The sequence below is a fragment of the Platalea leucorodia genome (assembly GCF_965183815.1).
Source record: "Platalea leucorodia genome assembly, chromosome: 7".
NCBI classification, from domain to species: Eukaryota; Metazoa; Chordata; class Aves; order Pelecaniformes; family Threskiornithidae; genus Platalea; species Platalea leucorodia.
The window spans coordinates 50,167,344-50,181,686 of record NC_138829.1 but is presented as its reverse complement, the minus strand read 5'-3'; the positions used below and the strand labels follow the sequence as shown (position 1 = coordinate 50,181,686).

The 14,343-nt window shown below is 43.0% G+C and overlaps 1 protein-coding gene across 4 annotated transcripts in view; it reads left to right on the top strand.

Annotated features, from left to right (window-relative positions):
* The first annotated feature begins 1,408 nt into the window (after positions 1-1,408).
* Positions 1,409-14,343, top strand: part of PRR5L (proline rich 5 like) — a 46,030-nt gene continuing 33,095 nt past the window's right edge. The window contains exons 1-3 of one of the 4 annotated variants that reach the window (XM_082317253.1): positions 1,409-1,476; positions 2,170-2,305; positions 13,431-13,704. In XM_082317253.1, the coding sequence (XP_082173379.1) occupies positions 13,535-13,704 (170 nt within the window). In that variant the 5' untranslated portion in view covers positions 1,409-1,476; positions 2,170-2,305; positions 13,431-13,534. Of the gene's footprint in view, positions 1,477-1,639; positions 1,734-2,169; positions 2,306-5,671; positions 5,732-13,430; positions 13,705-14,343 lie in introns of those variants that run through there. The other 3 variants (XM_082317252.1, XM_082317254.1, XM_082317255.1) reach the window with 3 other exon arrangements.

The window sequence follows — 14,343 nt, the reverse complement described above, 5'->3', positions numbered from 1 at the left end:
ATCAACTCTCATCATATGCCACATCAGTCTGGGACAGGAAACATGTTTTTGTATGTGTTCATACAGCTTGCAGTAAAGTCCTGTCTGCAAGCCCCAGGTACTGATTTCATGTTCATAATAGTAAATCCTATTTGTATAACTAGTAGTAGCAATGGGCAGCAGGTAAGGTTCACAGTACCTCAGTGACTCTTTGTTTTACACATCTGGAGATAGAAAATGATGAAAAGGGACATGAGAATACCTCTCCTACAAACACATATGGCAAGTGTTCTCATCTAAGCTTGCTATGGATACCTACAGAACAACTTAAAAGTGTTAGAGGATCCCCACATGGGCTGATGGATCAACATACTGGTTCCAGAGTAGCATCAGCTTTTCTCATTTTAAGACCAGATGCAACTCAGTTGTAAAGCTACAAGTTGAATTCTCTTAACAAGCAGTGCATTGGGTTACCAAACATCAGCAGTATCGTGCATAAACTAATTCACAAAAGCCTCTTAAGCAGTTAGAGAAAACAATACTATTTCACAACTTTGGTCTGTCTCCCTTAAACACTTAACAATCTCAGCGCTTTAAATTAATGAGTAGCTCTCCAAAAGTCGGCGTCACTATTTGAGTTACACGTTCCATGCAATTGCTCGCGGATGGCAATTAATTGAGGCTTTTTGATCTCCTTAAGGACCGCGAATGACACGGGATTTTTTTTCAGCAGTTTCCTGTCTGATACCTGCTGCAGGCTGTGACAGCTGAGCAGAGCAAACTGCACGGGGCTGCGGCTGCCAGAGGAACCTTGAACCGTGAGATCAAAATAAAATAAGCCCTATCTTTAAACGGCACATCCCCTTCCCCCGCGCTGCACGTTTTATTGGCCGTAACGACCCGTGTCTTTATCTGTAGCTCGGTGTGAAGGCAAATTCCGCGCCCGGGCCAGGGCTGCGAGGAGCCGGCGGCGGGTCCCGCATCTCCCGGCCGAGCCGGCGGGACCCCTGGGAGCGACGGCGCGCCGGGGCGGGGGGCGCCCCGGGGGAGGCGGCGGAGCGCCCCGCGGGGCCCGGGCGCGCCGCCCTGCCCGCGAAGGGCCTCCGCAGCTCCTCCATCCTCTCCCTTCCCTTTCTTTCGCTAAAGGTCAGAAGAATTTAAACTTCCTGACTCTGCCGGGACGGGTCGGGGCGGGCTTCCCCCACCCCGCAGCGGGGTGGGAGGCCGGAGGAGGTAGCCCCCGCTCGGCCCGGCTCGGCTCGGCTCTGCCCGGCCCGACCGCCTTTTGTCTCTGCTGGGAGGAGCCAGCAAGAGGCAGATTGTAAAAATAAAGGCTGGCCGGCAGCCAGGAAGTGTAAAATCCTGGCCGGTTGGTGGCAAATTTCGCCAGATCGCGGCGAAGAGGCAGCACGTCCCCGGGTCGGCGGCGGAGGGGCGCGGAGCGGCGGGGAGCGGAGCGGCGCGCCCCTGGAGCCGCGGCTCCGCAGCCCGGCGGGGGTGAGTGCGAGCGGCGCAGCCGGGCGCCGGCCTCCGCTCGGAGAGGGCTGCGCGGCCGCGGGGGTTTCGGCGGCGGCCGGGCGCGTCTGCCCTGCCCGCGGAGGCAGCGGAGCCGGCAGCGATGCTGGCATCCGAAGGACGCCGGTGGCGGTGCGAAGGGGATGTTTACCGGGGAGCGGCTTGCGGAAGGGAGAGGGCTGAGCCGGCTCCCCTCGCCCGGCGGTGCCTCTGAAGCAAAGCGCAGGCATAAAACCTGGGTAAGTTCTCCATTTAAAAATATTAAAAATAGACCCTCCGGCTCCATAGTGCTGCCGAGTGAGTCATTTCCAAACCAACTGTCTCAGTCTAACCCTTCCCCCCAGGAGACATAATAATTCTGAAACCGGGGGTGAAGGGAAAGAGATTTTTGTCCCCTCTTTCTCTAAATAAATTGAATTAGCACGTAGCCGCTGCAAGAGGAGACAAAAGCCGTGAGTAGCAGGCTGCCTGTTCAAAAAAGTGAAATGTATCTCCATCCCTTTCTCTCTTCCCTGTGGCCTCTCCCCCTGGTGATGCCACCCGTGTTTCCCTGACAAGCACTCAGAGCCTCTCTGTCCTAGGAATATTTACAGTGCTTTCCATTTTCGCAAACATAATCTACTTTTCAGTTCCTTCAACTGCCAAACCCATTCCCCGCCACCTTCTTCTCTGCAGGACATCGGCCACAGCCGCGCGTCATGCCAGCAGTGACCCCAGTCAACGCAGCTCCTGGCTGTCTATGCCGAAAAGAATAGTCCAAAGCACAGCTATTTTTCTTCTGCCTTTTCCAGTCATATGATGATTTGTTCATGTAAGTGGGCTGTCTCAACTTGTTTGTCAGCAACAAGTGCTGAGCGAATTTAGACGCAATGCTGCAATTTTGTAGTATGAAAGGTTTCAGTTATGCAGCAGTCGTTGGACCTGGATCAGTGTGCAAGAGCTGTTTACATCTTGTATGTAGTGCTGTATATGCATGCATATTTAATGTACATGCCCATAGATCTTATTGCGCAGTGAGGCAGCATGCACAAGGCACAGAAGCTGATGTGTAGGCTACGTAGTTTTTTTCTAAAATAGATGCCACAGTACAACTGTGTGGTAATCCCTAATGGTATAGATAGATCAGCAGAGACAAGACGTTATGCTCTCCTGATAAAATGACTTTCCTGAAACTAGGAAACCACCTAGCCAGGGGTAAAACCCTGTCCTCTAACCCCTGTGAAAAACTTTGTTAGCATTTTGGCAACAAAAAATGACCTGTAGCTGAAAATATGTGCAGTAAGTTACGCCAGCTATTTTATAGCCATGTGAAGGATGTTAGGTTCGGGAACATGATCTGTGGTAGCAACCCAAATCTAATGGCATTTCTATATAGGTAAGTGGAGAATCGTGATGTAAAACCACTTGATTGATTGACCTGTCACGTAGGGTGCAGAGTGCTGACAGATTCCCGCAGGTTTGCAACTTTTCTTTTAGCTGTAACATGTAAGAGATTCATGAACTTAAAAGTGCTACCAAAGTACTAAACTCAAAAAAGAAAATATGGTTCTGTTGTGTTCCAAAACACAAGAAAAATCAGACTTCACGTCCCAAGTAAATGAAAATTTTACAGTAATCTAAGACAATGTATGCTCTTGATACATAGTTCATAGGCAACATCTGGCATTCTTCCTAAGATTTTAGTGCCATGGACTTCTATAACATACCAGAGGGAGGAAAATTCTTGGACTTTGGTCGAAAAACAGCTGCCTTTTGGTGAAGCCAGGAAGAAACTTTTCCAGAGGTGGATTATTCCATAGTTGTCTATGATGGGGGCATCCTGAATCTCTGATTGAAATAGCTGTCAAGTCAGGTATGGTGCATGGCACTGGGTTCTACATGGATGGTATGTGCAAACTGGCAGTGCCAAGGTTGGGCAGGGAAGTTGAAGTGCACTCAAGCCCACATGGGAGTCTTTTTTGCTATGTTAATTTAATAGCAGTATTTCCTTTTGGCAGTTTTACAGCAGAGTTAAGGTGACAGTTTCGCATTTGGCTTCAGCCTTCAAGACAAAATTCTTTGTAATTATTTTTATGCAGTGTGCTTATGGGCTGTCTGATGTCAGCTGAGACTCTGATAAGACTTCCAATATTGGCTTTCAAAGTTCAGCTGGAACACAGGTAGTATTTACCGACTCCTCAATCCCTTTTGGAAGAATTTCAATTTCTTAAATTTCCAGCAACCAAAGGCACAGAATAGGTGAGATATTTAACCTTTTATTTGAGAAACAAGTAGATATAGTTTCCATTCTTATGGAAAGAGTGGAGGAATAGGACTTGAATGCATCATCAAGGGCTTACAAGTACCAGGCAAATAAGTACTAGAATTGTATCCTTTTTGTAACTCATTTCAATGAGTTCAGTTTTCATGTTACTTTTCTAGGTGCCTGTAGTCTTTGTGGTTCCCCCCCCCCATAATGTATGGCCTTTTGTACTTATTTCTGCTGATGTGAATTCAAGCATAAATATACACTGACTAAGTATGTGCTGGGTTCCAGGGCTTATTCAGTAGGGCATAACAACCCCTTCTTGCTACACAAGATGGGGCTAAGTGCAACTCAGAGGATGGAAGATTGTGCTGAGGATTTTAGCAAAAACCTGGTTATACTAGAGCTGGCTGACAGTGGGCTGTGATGTATAAGCAGGCTACTTAACTGCCGTGTTTTGTATCCCCAGGGTTAAAAATGTGGGGTATACTTATGTTTTTAATAACAAAACAGGAATATGAAAACAAAAAAACAAAAAAAAGGAATAAGTATGAAGTGCAAGAAAGCACAAAGATAATAGATTGTCATTCTAGTGGCAGCAGAGAGAGTTCCTAAAATAATTGCAGTTGCTGACGTTTTATTTGATTTTGATGAAGTGTATCCTGCATACTTTCTAATTAACATTACTAGAATATTAAAGATGTCATTACATTTAGACTGCTTTGTCTTTTCTGCTTCTGAAACTCCCCTGTTCTCCCCCCCCCCCCCCCCCATGCTTCTGCCTGGCATCTTCAGGAAAGCATCCCTGTGGCTCTCCCTTGTCTGTTCCCCTTTTGTAACTTTATGAATTTGCTTGTGAATTTCACCGTATTTGACCAAGGAAGGAAAGGTCTAAAAGGATAAAGTTTCTCTGAGCTTTGTGAAGATGGCTTTAGAGCCCATGCTGAAGGAAGGGCTCTTGGTGGGGATTACCTCATCCTGCATGTGTGAAATTCAGAAGGGAGCGTGATGTGGGAGAGCAGGGCTGTTTTAGTTCTGCTGCTCATGTAACTACCGAGTATGAACAGTTTACTTGTTGAGCAGTTATGGCTTTTATTCCTTTTAGATACAAGCCAGCATCTTCTCTGTATGCTAAGCAAAACTCCTGTGATCTCTACAGACTGTTCCATGTACTTTGTAGTTTGTTTTGTATGAGTTAATACATATATTTCCTGAATTTTGCAGCAGATGCTACTTGGAAGTTATTGGAAACAGGTTGAAGCTGCTAAGTTAGTTTCTGGTTTTGAAAACACGTTTGTCAACTCAATCCAAAGGCCTTTTCTACAGCAAAAAGTTTGATAGCTTACTCATACTTGTGTCATTCAAGTGATACATTCCTGGCCTGTTTTGCTACAGTAGGGATGCCCTTACTAGTGTGTCTATTAAATGCTATTCCCGACAGTGGAAGAAAATAACTGTTTATGTGCACGTCATCTTTTTTTCTTGTTTTCATGCTATGACCTATTCCCATATAGCTGTACTGATTAAAAGTTGTTCCAGTAATCAACAGAGTTTAAGACTGGTAGGCATCGGAATAACATAGGCCACTGAACGGGGGGCCTGAGCTCCTTGGAGCACTACTTTGCTATTAAATCAGTTGTGGTTTTTAGAATGTAACAGCTTGAGTAAAGCCTTGCTATAAAATTGGAGACAAAGCATTGGTGATTTTAACCCTGTTGTCTGAAGCGAGCTACATCTTGGTGGGTGAAACTCAAAGGAGGGATGCAGGTAAGCTTGCTGCTTAAAAAACCTGTGCCAGCTGCCGTGGATTAGGACAGTACTTCACTGAGTTCATTTTGAAAGATAGTTACTGTAGCTGTCATGGATACAACTTTATGGAATGCCTAAAAAAACCCTAATGCTTTCAGTTTTTCAGAAAATGGTGATATATCTCCACTTTACCCCCGTCTTATCTGTTCCTCCTCTCTATTGGGTTCTTATTTAACCAAAGAGGTAAGTGTATTTTTTTCAATCCCAATCCAGTCCATCAGTTTTATGATTCTGAAACTCCACTATGTTTTTGCTTCTTGCCTTTCATAGCTAGGTTTTTGGTATAGTAGTTGCGTATACAGGGAATACAATTTCTTTCAACCAGATTAAATCTGTTGTTAATGCATCTAATTCAAATTTGTCTCTAGCTTCATACTGATCAGCTAAGCGATTCTAATGAGGTGTTGTCCTCTATTCTTGACCCAAGCATTTCAGAGTGTTTTGCAAACATGTGGCACCTTTCAACAGCCATAAAAATTTTCTCCATTTTTGAATGATGTGAGTCCAAAGAATTAAGAAATGTTTTTGAAATATCACAGAAAACCTGTGGTAGAGAACAAAATAACTTTGTTTTCTTAGATGCTACTCTTGTATTGCAAAATATTTCTTTTTCTGTATGTTCTTTACTATGACCTGATCTCTTTAGTTCACATTGAACTGGCTTGCTCTGTGCCATTACTGATTTCTTACATTTTTTTATGAGGAATTGTACTATCATATATATAGATGTGAAGTAGCAGTCTTACTTCTAACCAGCCTTCAGCTCCAAAGGGGTTGCAGTGATCTCTGAATTACAGAGAAGATTCTCAGACCATGGTGGGATATAAGCAAAGGTTTTTCCCCCTCCTTTTCTCATATATTTCCTCTCACTCTAAGCAGAGTTTCACTTTGAGTTTCAGGTTTGCTTTAACCTCAGAAACTCAAAGTATAACTAAGTGGAAACCACTGAGTTTCTTTTCAAATGTTACATGGCTCTGCTATCAAAGCCAAGTTAGATCTGTTTATGAATTTGTTTGAGATGTATTATTAATACAGGCATAATGTGGGTCCAATTTGAAGAGGGAATATGGAAAAGATGGGGGAGGAAGGCAGGGATGCTGGGGTCTCATTTGTGGAGATGGGCATGTACTAGGAAGATAGGGAAGGTGAGATCTTGTTTTGGGTAGTCAAAGAGTAGCAGTAAAATTGCTGGATATATGGGTGCATACCAGAGCGTCAACACTTTGTACTGAGAGGGCTGTTTTCCCATATTCTCTTGATGTCGCTTCTTTTATATACTTCATCTCGATCAATAGTTAAAATCTATCAAGTTTAATTAAGGATAGGTGAGGCCAGTAGAGCACGTCCAGACTATTTATGGGGCACCAAGGTGCTGCCTTCATGGTGGGGTAGCCCAGCAAAAGAATAATAATAAAAAAAAATTGACACCTTTTGATATTGAGTCAGCTTTGGAAAGGAGAGGTAGATCAGATGAATCCTTGTTCTCTCCAACTCTGTGGAATAATTTGAAAAGCTTCATTAAAGAAGCTTAGAGGGATATTTTTGTTCGGTGAATAGAATCCTGTCTTGGGAGGTGGAAGTCCTGGGTAAGTCACTTCAGTGGCTTTGCAACTTCATTTTCTCAGGCAGAAAATGGAGATGATAATTATTTTTACTCTTATTAGTAATCCTCCAAGAGCTCTTGATGAAAGGAGCATTTTGCAGGACTGAGTGGGCCACCCACCCCGGGCTGAGCCTGCCTGGGATACCTCGGGGCTTTCCCATGGTGCAGGGTGGGGAGGGCAGGCCGGAGGTGTGGGGCGGGTGGTTTCCCCTTGCAAAATTTCTAAGCTGGTTTTGTTGGTGGGATTTCAGAAACAAGAGGTATTAATATATGGGCGGAAGAAGCTGTCTTTTAAAGGCTGCAACTGGAATCAATCCTACTGACAAGATTGTCAGACCTGAAGGCTGGTCTTGCACTCTTCCATTTACCTTCCTGGATCAGGAATGTCTCTTATCATGGGCTGTGCTCCTGGTGCTAGCATGAGCACACCTGACGATATACTGTTCCTTATGTGAGGGGCTGCTCACAAGAGAAAGACTTTTCCTTGATGTTTCAGGGCTTGACTCAAACCATATTAAGACCAATATTTAGATTCCTATTGTTTTTGATGGGCTGTGGATTAAGCACTAAAATTTTCATGAGTCAGATTTCCAAAGGTGTGAAGGCATGAAAGGATGAGGGTGTAGGAAGGACTATGCCTTGAGATTGGGCCCCAGACTGCCTCCAAAATTTTTAAAACTCTTGCTTTCAATAACTTCTGACATACATCTAAGACAGAGCTTCTGATCAATGTTAACCAGGAAGGACCTTTGTTAGTTATTGAATAAATCTCGATTTGATCATCTTCTCTCCTTCTGAAAAGCAGACCTTGTTTATTTTTAAGAAACTGAGAAATTGGGGGCTATAAGAGGAACTGAATGAGTTGTAAATTTAACAGTGGCAAATGCTGTCTGTGTTTTCTTAGAATATAAACTAAGTTCATGCATGTGCATGTGTATTAGTGATGACCTAAAAGACTTGAAGTTATAGATTGTGGGCTGCTTTTCCACTTCTCAGTATGGCTGCATAGCAGATAAATGAAGGATTTTTGTCCGAAATGGTGTCTTCAGATCTTGTCAGCTGAACTTGAATCACGGATTTTGCTAGTCACATACTTTGTTAAGGATTTACTGGGCCGGAAGGAGAATTAGCTAACAAGAATCTAGATGGTTCTCTGCGTATTTTTTGTGACTGAGGTAGGATGAAACTGCTCATTATGGGTGTGTAGGCCTAGTACAGTGGGGGGATTTTTGTTAAGATTATGCTTCTTCCACACCCAAAATCATTACAAAAAATTCTGGTGCATGTAGCGGTATCTGGTTCATGTATTTTGTGGTCATACGTCATCAATGTCACAATTGCACAAAGCATATAAAGAAGAGGAAAATGGGCAAGCGGATATCTTTCGTCATGAAGGGCTGCTTTTTACTGCTAAAAAAAGTTTAAATGGCAAAACATCACTTATATCTGGATAACCCCTCATTCTCTGTTGCTCTGTTTCAGGAGACCTGGGAAATGCTTGTTTGGATGAATTGAGGATCCTGTGATTTCTCTGCTCTCCTTTTCCCTCCCTTGCCATCTTGTTTAAAGTTACTTTTTGACTTGTGGCTTTTTGGTGTTAATTTGGTGTGAAATAGTGTCGGTGCAAGTTTTCCTCAAAGAAGCAAAAACAGTTGTAGTTTTTGCTGCCCCATCACTTCCATTAGCGGGTATTGCACTGAGCCTTGCAGAGAAGGCATCAGAGGAATTTAAAATGGCCTGTTCTTTTGTTAAATCTCAGTTACCATGGGCTTTTTGTTTGTTTGGCCCAAGATTATCAGGAAGACTCATAATTTGGAGGAATTGCTGCCAACTTTTTCTTTGGGTTATTTTTTTCTTTAGTAGAGAGAAAGAGATCTAGGTATATTGTCTGATCTTGCTTTTCCTCCAGACAGTCAGATGTATTATGGTCTGTTGGGAGGCAAAGGTCTTTTCATGAAATAATTTTATAATGATTCCTCTGTTGGTTTTCGTGGCTAACAGAAAACAAACGATAAAAAATTCCTAGCTTGATGACTGTACTGTTTTTATAAATGCCTGTATCTATGTATGTTGGGAAAGGGTTTGTCTCCATCCTTGATTCTTCTCTTTAAGTATTCAGATTAATCCTAAAAGTGTTTACTCAGATGTGACGAATTACAAGTGGATGAAATTACATTGTTGTCAGATTGACTCATTGTCCTGCTTCGCTCCCCCAGTTGAGAACATTGACTTCTAGCTCTGAAGAGTTTCCTCACTCGAAGACCTGGGTTTTACACAGATGACATATCTCCATTGTTAGAGGTCTAGAGGGTTTTGATAGCTGGTTTTTGAGATGATAATCAAGGATAAGCGAAGAAAAAGACCAGGGGGTAGGACAGCTGGAAGGGAAAGAAGATCAATACCTGTCTCTCTGACTTACTTATAACAAGCTTCCTGCCAAAAAAGATGGGCAGGGTTGTTAAGCAAGATGAGGAGAGCGGGGAATGTTTTAGGATATATCAGCTGGCAAGCAGTTTGAAATGCCCTCATGCCACGTAAAGCATTGCCCCAGCAGCTGGAGCATGTGGCAGTGAGAGATTATCTCAGTGTGGCTGTATCTCTTAAGCAGTTGCTGCACATTAGTCTCCAGGTCTTCATACCTTTTATAATCAATGATGAGAGTGTTGCTTGGTGGCTAGAACATGCTATACTCTGGTGTCTCCCTTCACTCTGTATAAAAAGGAAAAGTAATAATTGCTTCTCTGTAAAGCTTTTTCTAGTTCTGTGGTTGATAAATAATAGGACTATGATTATTAGAGGTAGGTTTTATTTTGTAGTCTTCTAAAACACTTTAATCTTAGGAAGAGGAGACTGTAGATGTAGAGTTTGGACTAGAAGGCCTCTAGGGCAATATCTGTTTCTGAATATTTCTGCATAATTCTATGAGAGTTTTACGGCAAACTGAAGAGGAAATTTGTTCCTTGCTGTACTCAGCATTTTGCTAAACACTGTTCATTCCCAATAGCTAAAATAGCCTGAATACCATGAGGGCTTCTTACTAACCTATAACTATGTTAATGCCTTTCTTGCCACAAGGATAGTTTCTCTCAGTAAAAAGCCAAAAAATTGCACACTGCAGAATGCACCATGGACATCATTGCCAACAAACTGCTAATGCAGCTTCCCTGTGAAAATGAAGCAGTATTTACAAGGCTGCCTTGCTTTGGGGAAAACTTTCAGTGGAAACTAGTTGCTGTGAAAGGAAAATCTGGTCTGATGGAAGTGTTTGGTTGGGTTTGGGTGCTTTGTTCTACCTCAAGGTGCACAGAATCTGCAAACTGCTTGTGCCAAAAGTCTGTTTTCTAGTAAATGCTCTGTTACTTCGAGCTTTATGAAACTCTGAAAATAGTTTAAATAGGCTGCTGGCATGGGGTCCTTCTCACGGGCTTTGGCATTTCCAGTTCTGGTAACGTGAGGGTCAGTTATGTTTGGATACCATTTGGTGGCTAGCCTGCCTTTAGAGTAACAGTTTGCTGTGCCTGCCATTTAACAGTTACCAGTTTAGATAAGATAGGAGAGATTCATGTCTTTGAATCCTGAAGAAAGGAAAATAAGACTCTGAATCTGGTCCTAAAGCTGAAGATCTTGTCTTAAATTCCTGATGAGAACCTAAAGTAAGGTTGACTTGACAGTAACACAGGACTGCAGAATAGGGTTAGGGGAAGAGGGGTGTCTTATCTGCTCTTTGCAGGCAACAGCTTGTTATTATCTGTCGGAGAGACTTTAACAGAGATTAAGGAAAACAACGTGTATGTTTCCGTGAGCAAAAACAAGCACATTCCCTTGGTAAGAAGTGTTCAGGAAATTTTTCATGGGGCCCTGTGTAATGCCATAGTTCAGCTGCTGTGGAATCAGTCTCATAAATCCATAGCCCAAGCTCAGTACAGACCTTCCTGATCATGGTGTTTTACCGCTTGCGCACAATGGGCCAAAGAATTTCCTACACAAACTTTAAATATATGTATATTAAGGCATAGAGGTTGTTCTCCTGATTTACATTTCTGAATTTAAGCTTTCCCCTTGCAACTTAATCTAACTCAAATTAATATAAATGCAGCTTTATAAAATTCATTGCTAGGTAGAAAGATACTTGTATGCACTTACGGCACCTGGAATAGTGATAGGAGGCTTGTGGGCTAGCACAGGCATCTTAACCGCTGCTTTCTAGCCCTGTTAAATGCCTACAACTGATCTAAAGTAACACTTACATTGCATTTTATAGCTCTGAAAAATATATGCGGTTTTCCCTGTGTAAAAATTCCCTGTGTAAAAAGCTAGAAATTTTACTGCACTGCTGGGAGCAGCGAGCTGTCACTCATTCAGCTCCTCACACTGTCTGTCAGCTTTGGAACTTGGAGACAACATACATTGGCACAAGCACTTGTTTTGCAACAGAAACATCCGTTATACTTACGCTCTGCCTCCTGGACACCTTTTGGTATGTTGTGAGGAAAGCCTGCCCTCGGCTCTCCAAGGTGCTGTAGCTTTTTCCCTCTGATGATTTCTGATGTGGTTACAATTGCCAATAGAGGAATTGCTGGCAGATTGAAAATGTGTGGGCAATGTCAAATGAACTGTTATTTCAAAATGCACACAGAAGATCCTGCTGATTTTGTTGTATTAGTTTACATTTATTCTTAATTTCTGAAAGTTATGAATTGGTTGGTTTTTTTTGTTTTTTTTTTTTAAAAAATTGGAACAGAGCAGCCACTGAATCGACAGATTGCTGCCCTTTCAAGCAACAACAGTCAAGGCTAAGCTCATGGCATGAAAGACCGTCTGGGCTTTGTCATCTCTAAAGACAGCCAGGAGTTGTCTAAACACAGAGAAAAGTTGCACTTGTAGCCATGTTCCAGTTCCACAAATATCTGTGCAAACTGTATTTAGCCTGTGGGGGAATAACAACCATATTTATTTCTTGAATAGCACCAAGAATGGTAGTACCACATGTTTCAGTGCCTAAAAATTTAGATGTTTTCTCTGTGTTTTCTCCTTTAACTTCCTTGGTGGCAGGGCGCATGGTGTCCATGGCACAGCAAGGGCTTGTGAGGGCTTCATGGTGGTTGATCAGAATCTGACAAGGCCACGCAGAGGCGGGGTAGCAAAATGAGCTCAGCATGAAATGTGGCTGGCCGGGGGGGAAGAAAACTGTTCTCTTACATGTAAAAAAGTTAATTATGGTTTGGGGAGTGGAAAGTGTTTCCTGAACCTGAGCACTAGTCAAATTAGAAGCACTGTGCAGATACACAATCATCTCTCTTTTCACCTCATGTTGAAGATGTAGTGGAAAAGAGAAGATTTTTCTTTATATCGTTTGTGTGCAGTTCAGTTACACAACTTCTTTGTTTGGTTTTATTTTTTTCTTCTCTCTCCTTTCTCCCACATCTCCATTCTCCAAACTGCCAACTACATCTACTGCTTGTATTCGTCTGAAGTGGGATTTCAAAGTACAGAAGCTTTGCCAAAGTTTTTTTTTTTGTGGTTTTTATCCAAGCTAACTTCTTCTATTTCTGTGGTTTACTTGGGGCTACATGTTCATCTACATGGAGATGACGATCAGAGTGGAAAATACAGGCATTTTGTATTTGGCCTAGCAATTACTTCTCATTCTGTAGGAAACAAAACAAACAGAAAAGTCCTGCTTACTCTCAAAATATCTGGTTGTCAGACCTCTTTTGCAGAAGCTCCCTATTGTATCCTTTTTGTAATGGACTGATAACAAGTGGGTTTATTCCCTTGCACAACACTTCTCAAAAAAAAAGGCATTGTGTTTGTTCATCTTTTCTTCCATTGTTCATCTTTTGTTCCTTTCTGGTGAAATAGTTTTCTTTTCTCTTTCTCCAGTTTCTACTTTATACAGGCTGAATGGCTAACTATATTTAAAGGTATTTGTAAAGTGCCTCTGGCAGAAAAGTTTAGGCACCTCTGTTCTTGCATCTCTGCTAATTGAAATGGCAAGAGAGACCATGCTTCTATTTCTGGCTGTCTGTGTTGGGTCATTATTTAAGGGGCAAGATGGGAAAGGGGGCTGCTGTTGAAGAAGTCCAGAAGATTTGCCCAAATTTGCCGTTAATGTGATAAGATATTTTCACACCTCCCTTCTCTGTCTTGCTCTTTTACTTTCTCTTCGCTTTGCAGGACTGCTTCAATTCTTTCATTGTCTTGCAACATGTGTCCATGTCACAACCTGATGCTGTGGGGAACTGCTAGTCCAAGGCTGACTCTTTGCTTTTGCTGCAGGGTGATTCCTTGGGTTTGAAGACTCGTTGACATCACTGAGATTGATGCTTCGACCTTCAAGAGAAGAGACTTTCTGACAGCCCTGCTCCACTCCACCTGACCCTATGACTGGAGGGTTCACCGTAGCTCCATCCTTTGCTCTCCAGTTCCACAAGATGGGTTCGTTCAGAAGGCCCCGACCTCGCTTCATGAGCTCCCCGGTCCTCAGTGACCTGCCACGGTTCCAGGCAGCCCGGCAGGCTCTGCAGCTCAGCTCCAGCTCTGCCTGGAACAGGTGAGCAGGTCCACCTGAGCTCTCGCCCTGCAGCAGCCTCGCAATAAGGGCCGTGCATGTCTGATCTTCGTGCTTCAGACCATTTATGGCTAAGCTCATCTGTTTATAAACATGCATGAATTTTTGGCATTCCCGAGCTTTGCTGACATTGAAAGCCTCCATGGAGGTGAAAAAATTAGACCTAGTAGTGATGAACCTTGGTTTTGGCTAACGTTGTTGGTACTGTCTTCAAGTAAAACAGAATTGCTCTTTGTTAACAGTTGCATCTTTTAAGTACCATTTAGGAAAACACATTCCTAATACTGTAATAAAGGCCAGTTTCTTAATACACGACAGGCATCTATTTGCATATTATGAAGCTTTTACCACAGTCATGTTTCTCTAAACAACTGCTAAGCTTGTGGCTTCTACCAGCAGTTCCTATTGACAGCCAAATCCTGTCTGCAGTGCATGTCATGCAGCAATGGCAACTGGAAAAACGATGTGTAGGTTGAAGAGTGAGATGTCCTGATCTGATCTAATGGCCTGCTGCTACCAAAAGTGGGTGTTCCCACCTTCCCTTCTGCCACCTTGCGCCCGCTCTGCGCTCTGTAGAACCGTCTCTCTTGCTGACCTAGCTCAGCTTACTAATGTCACACA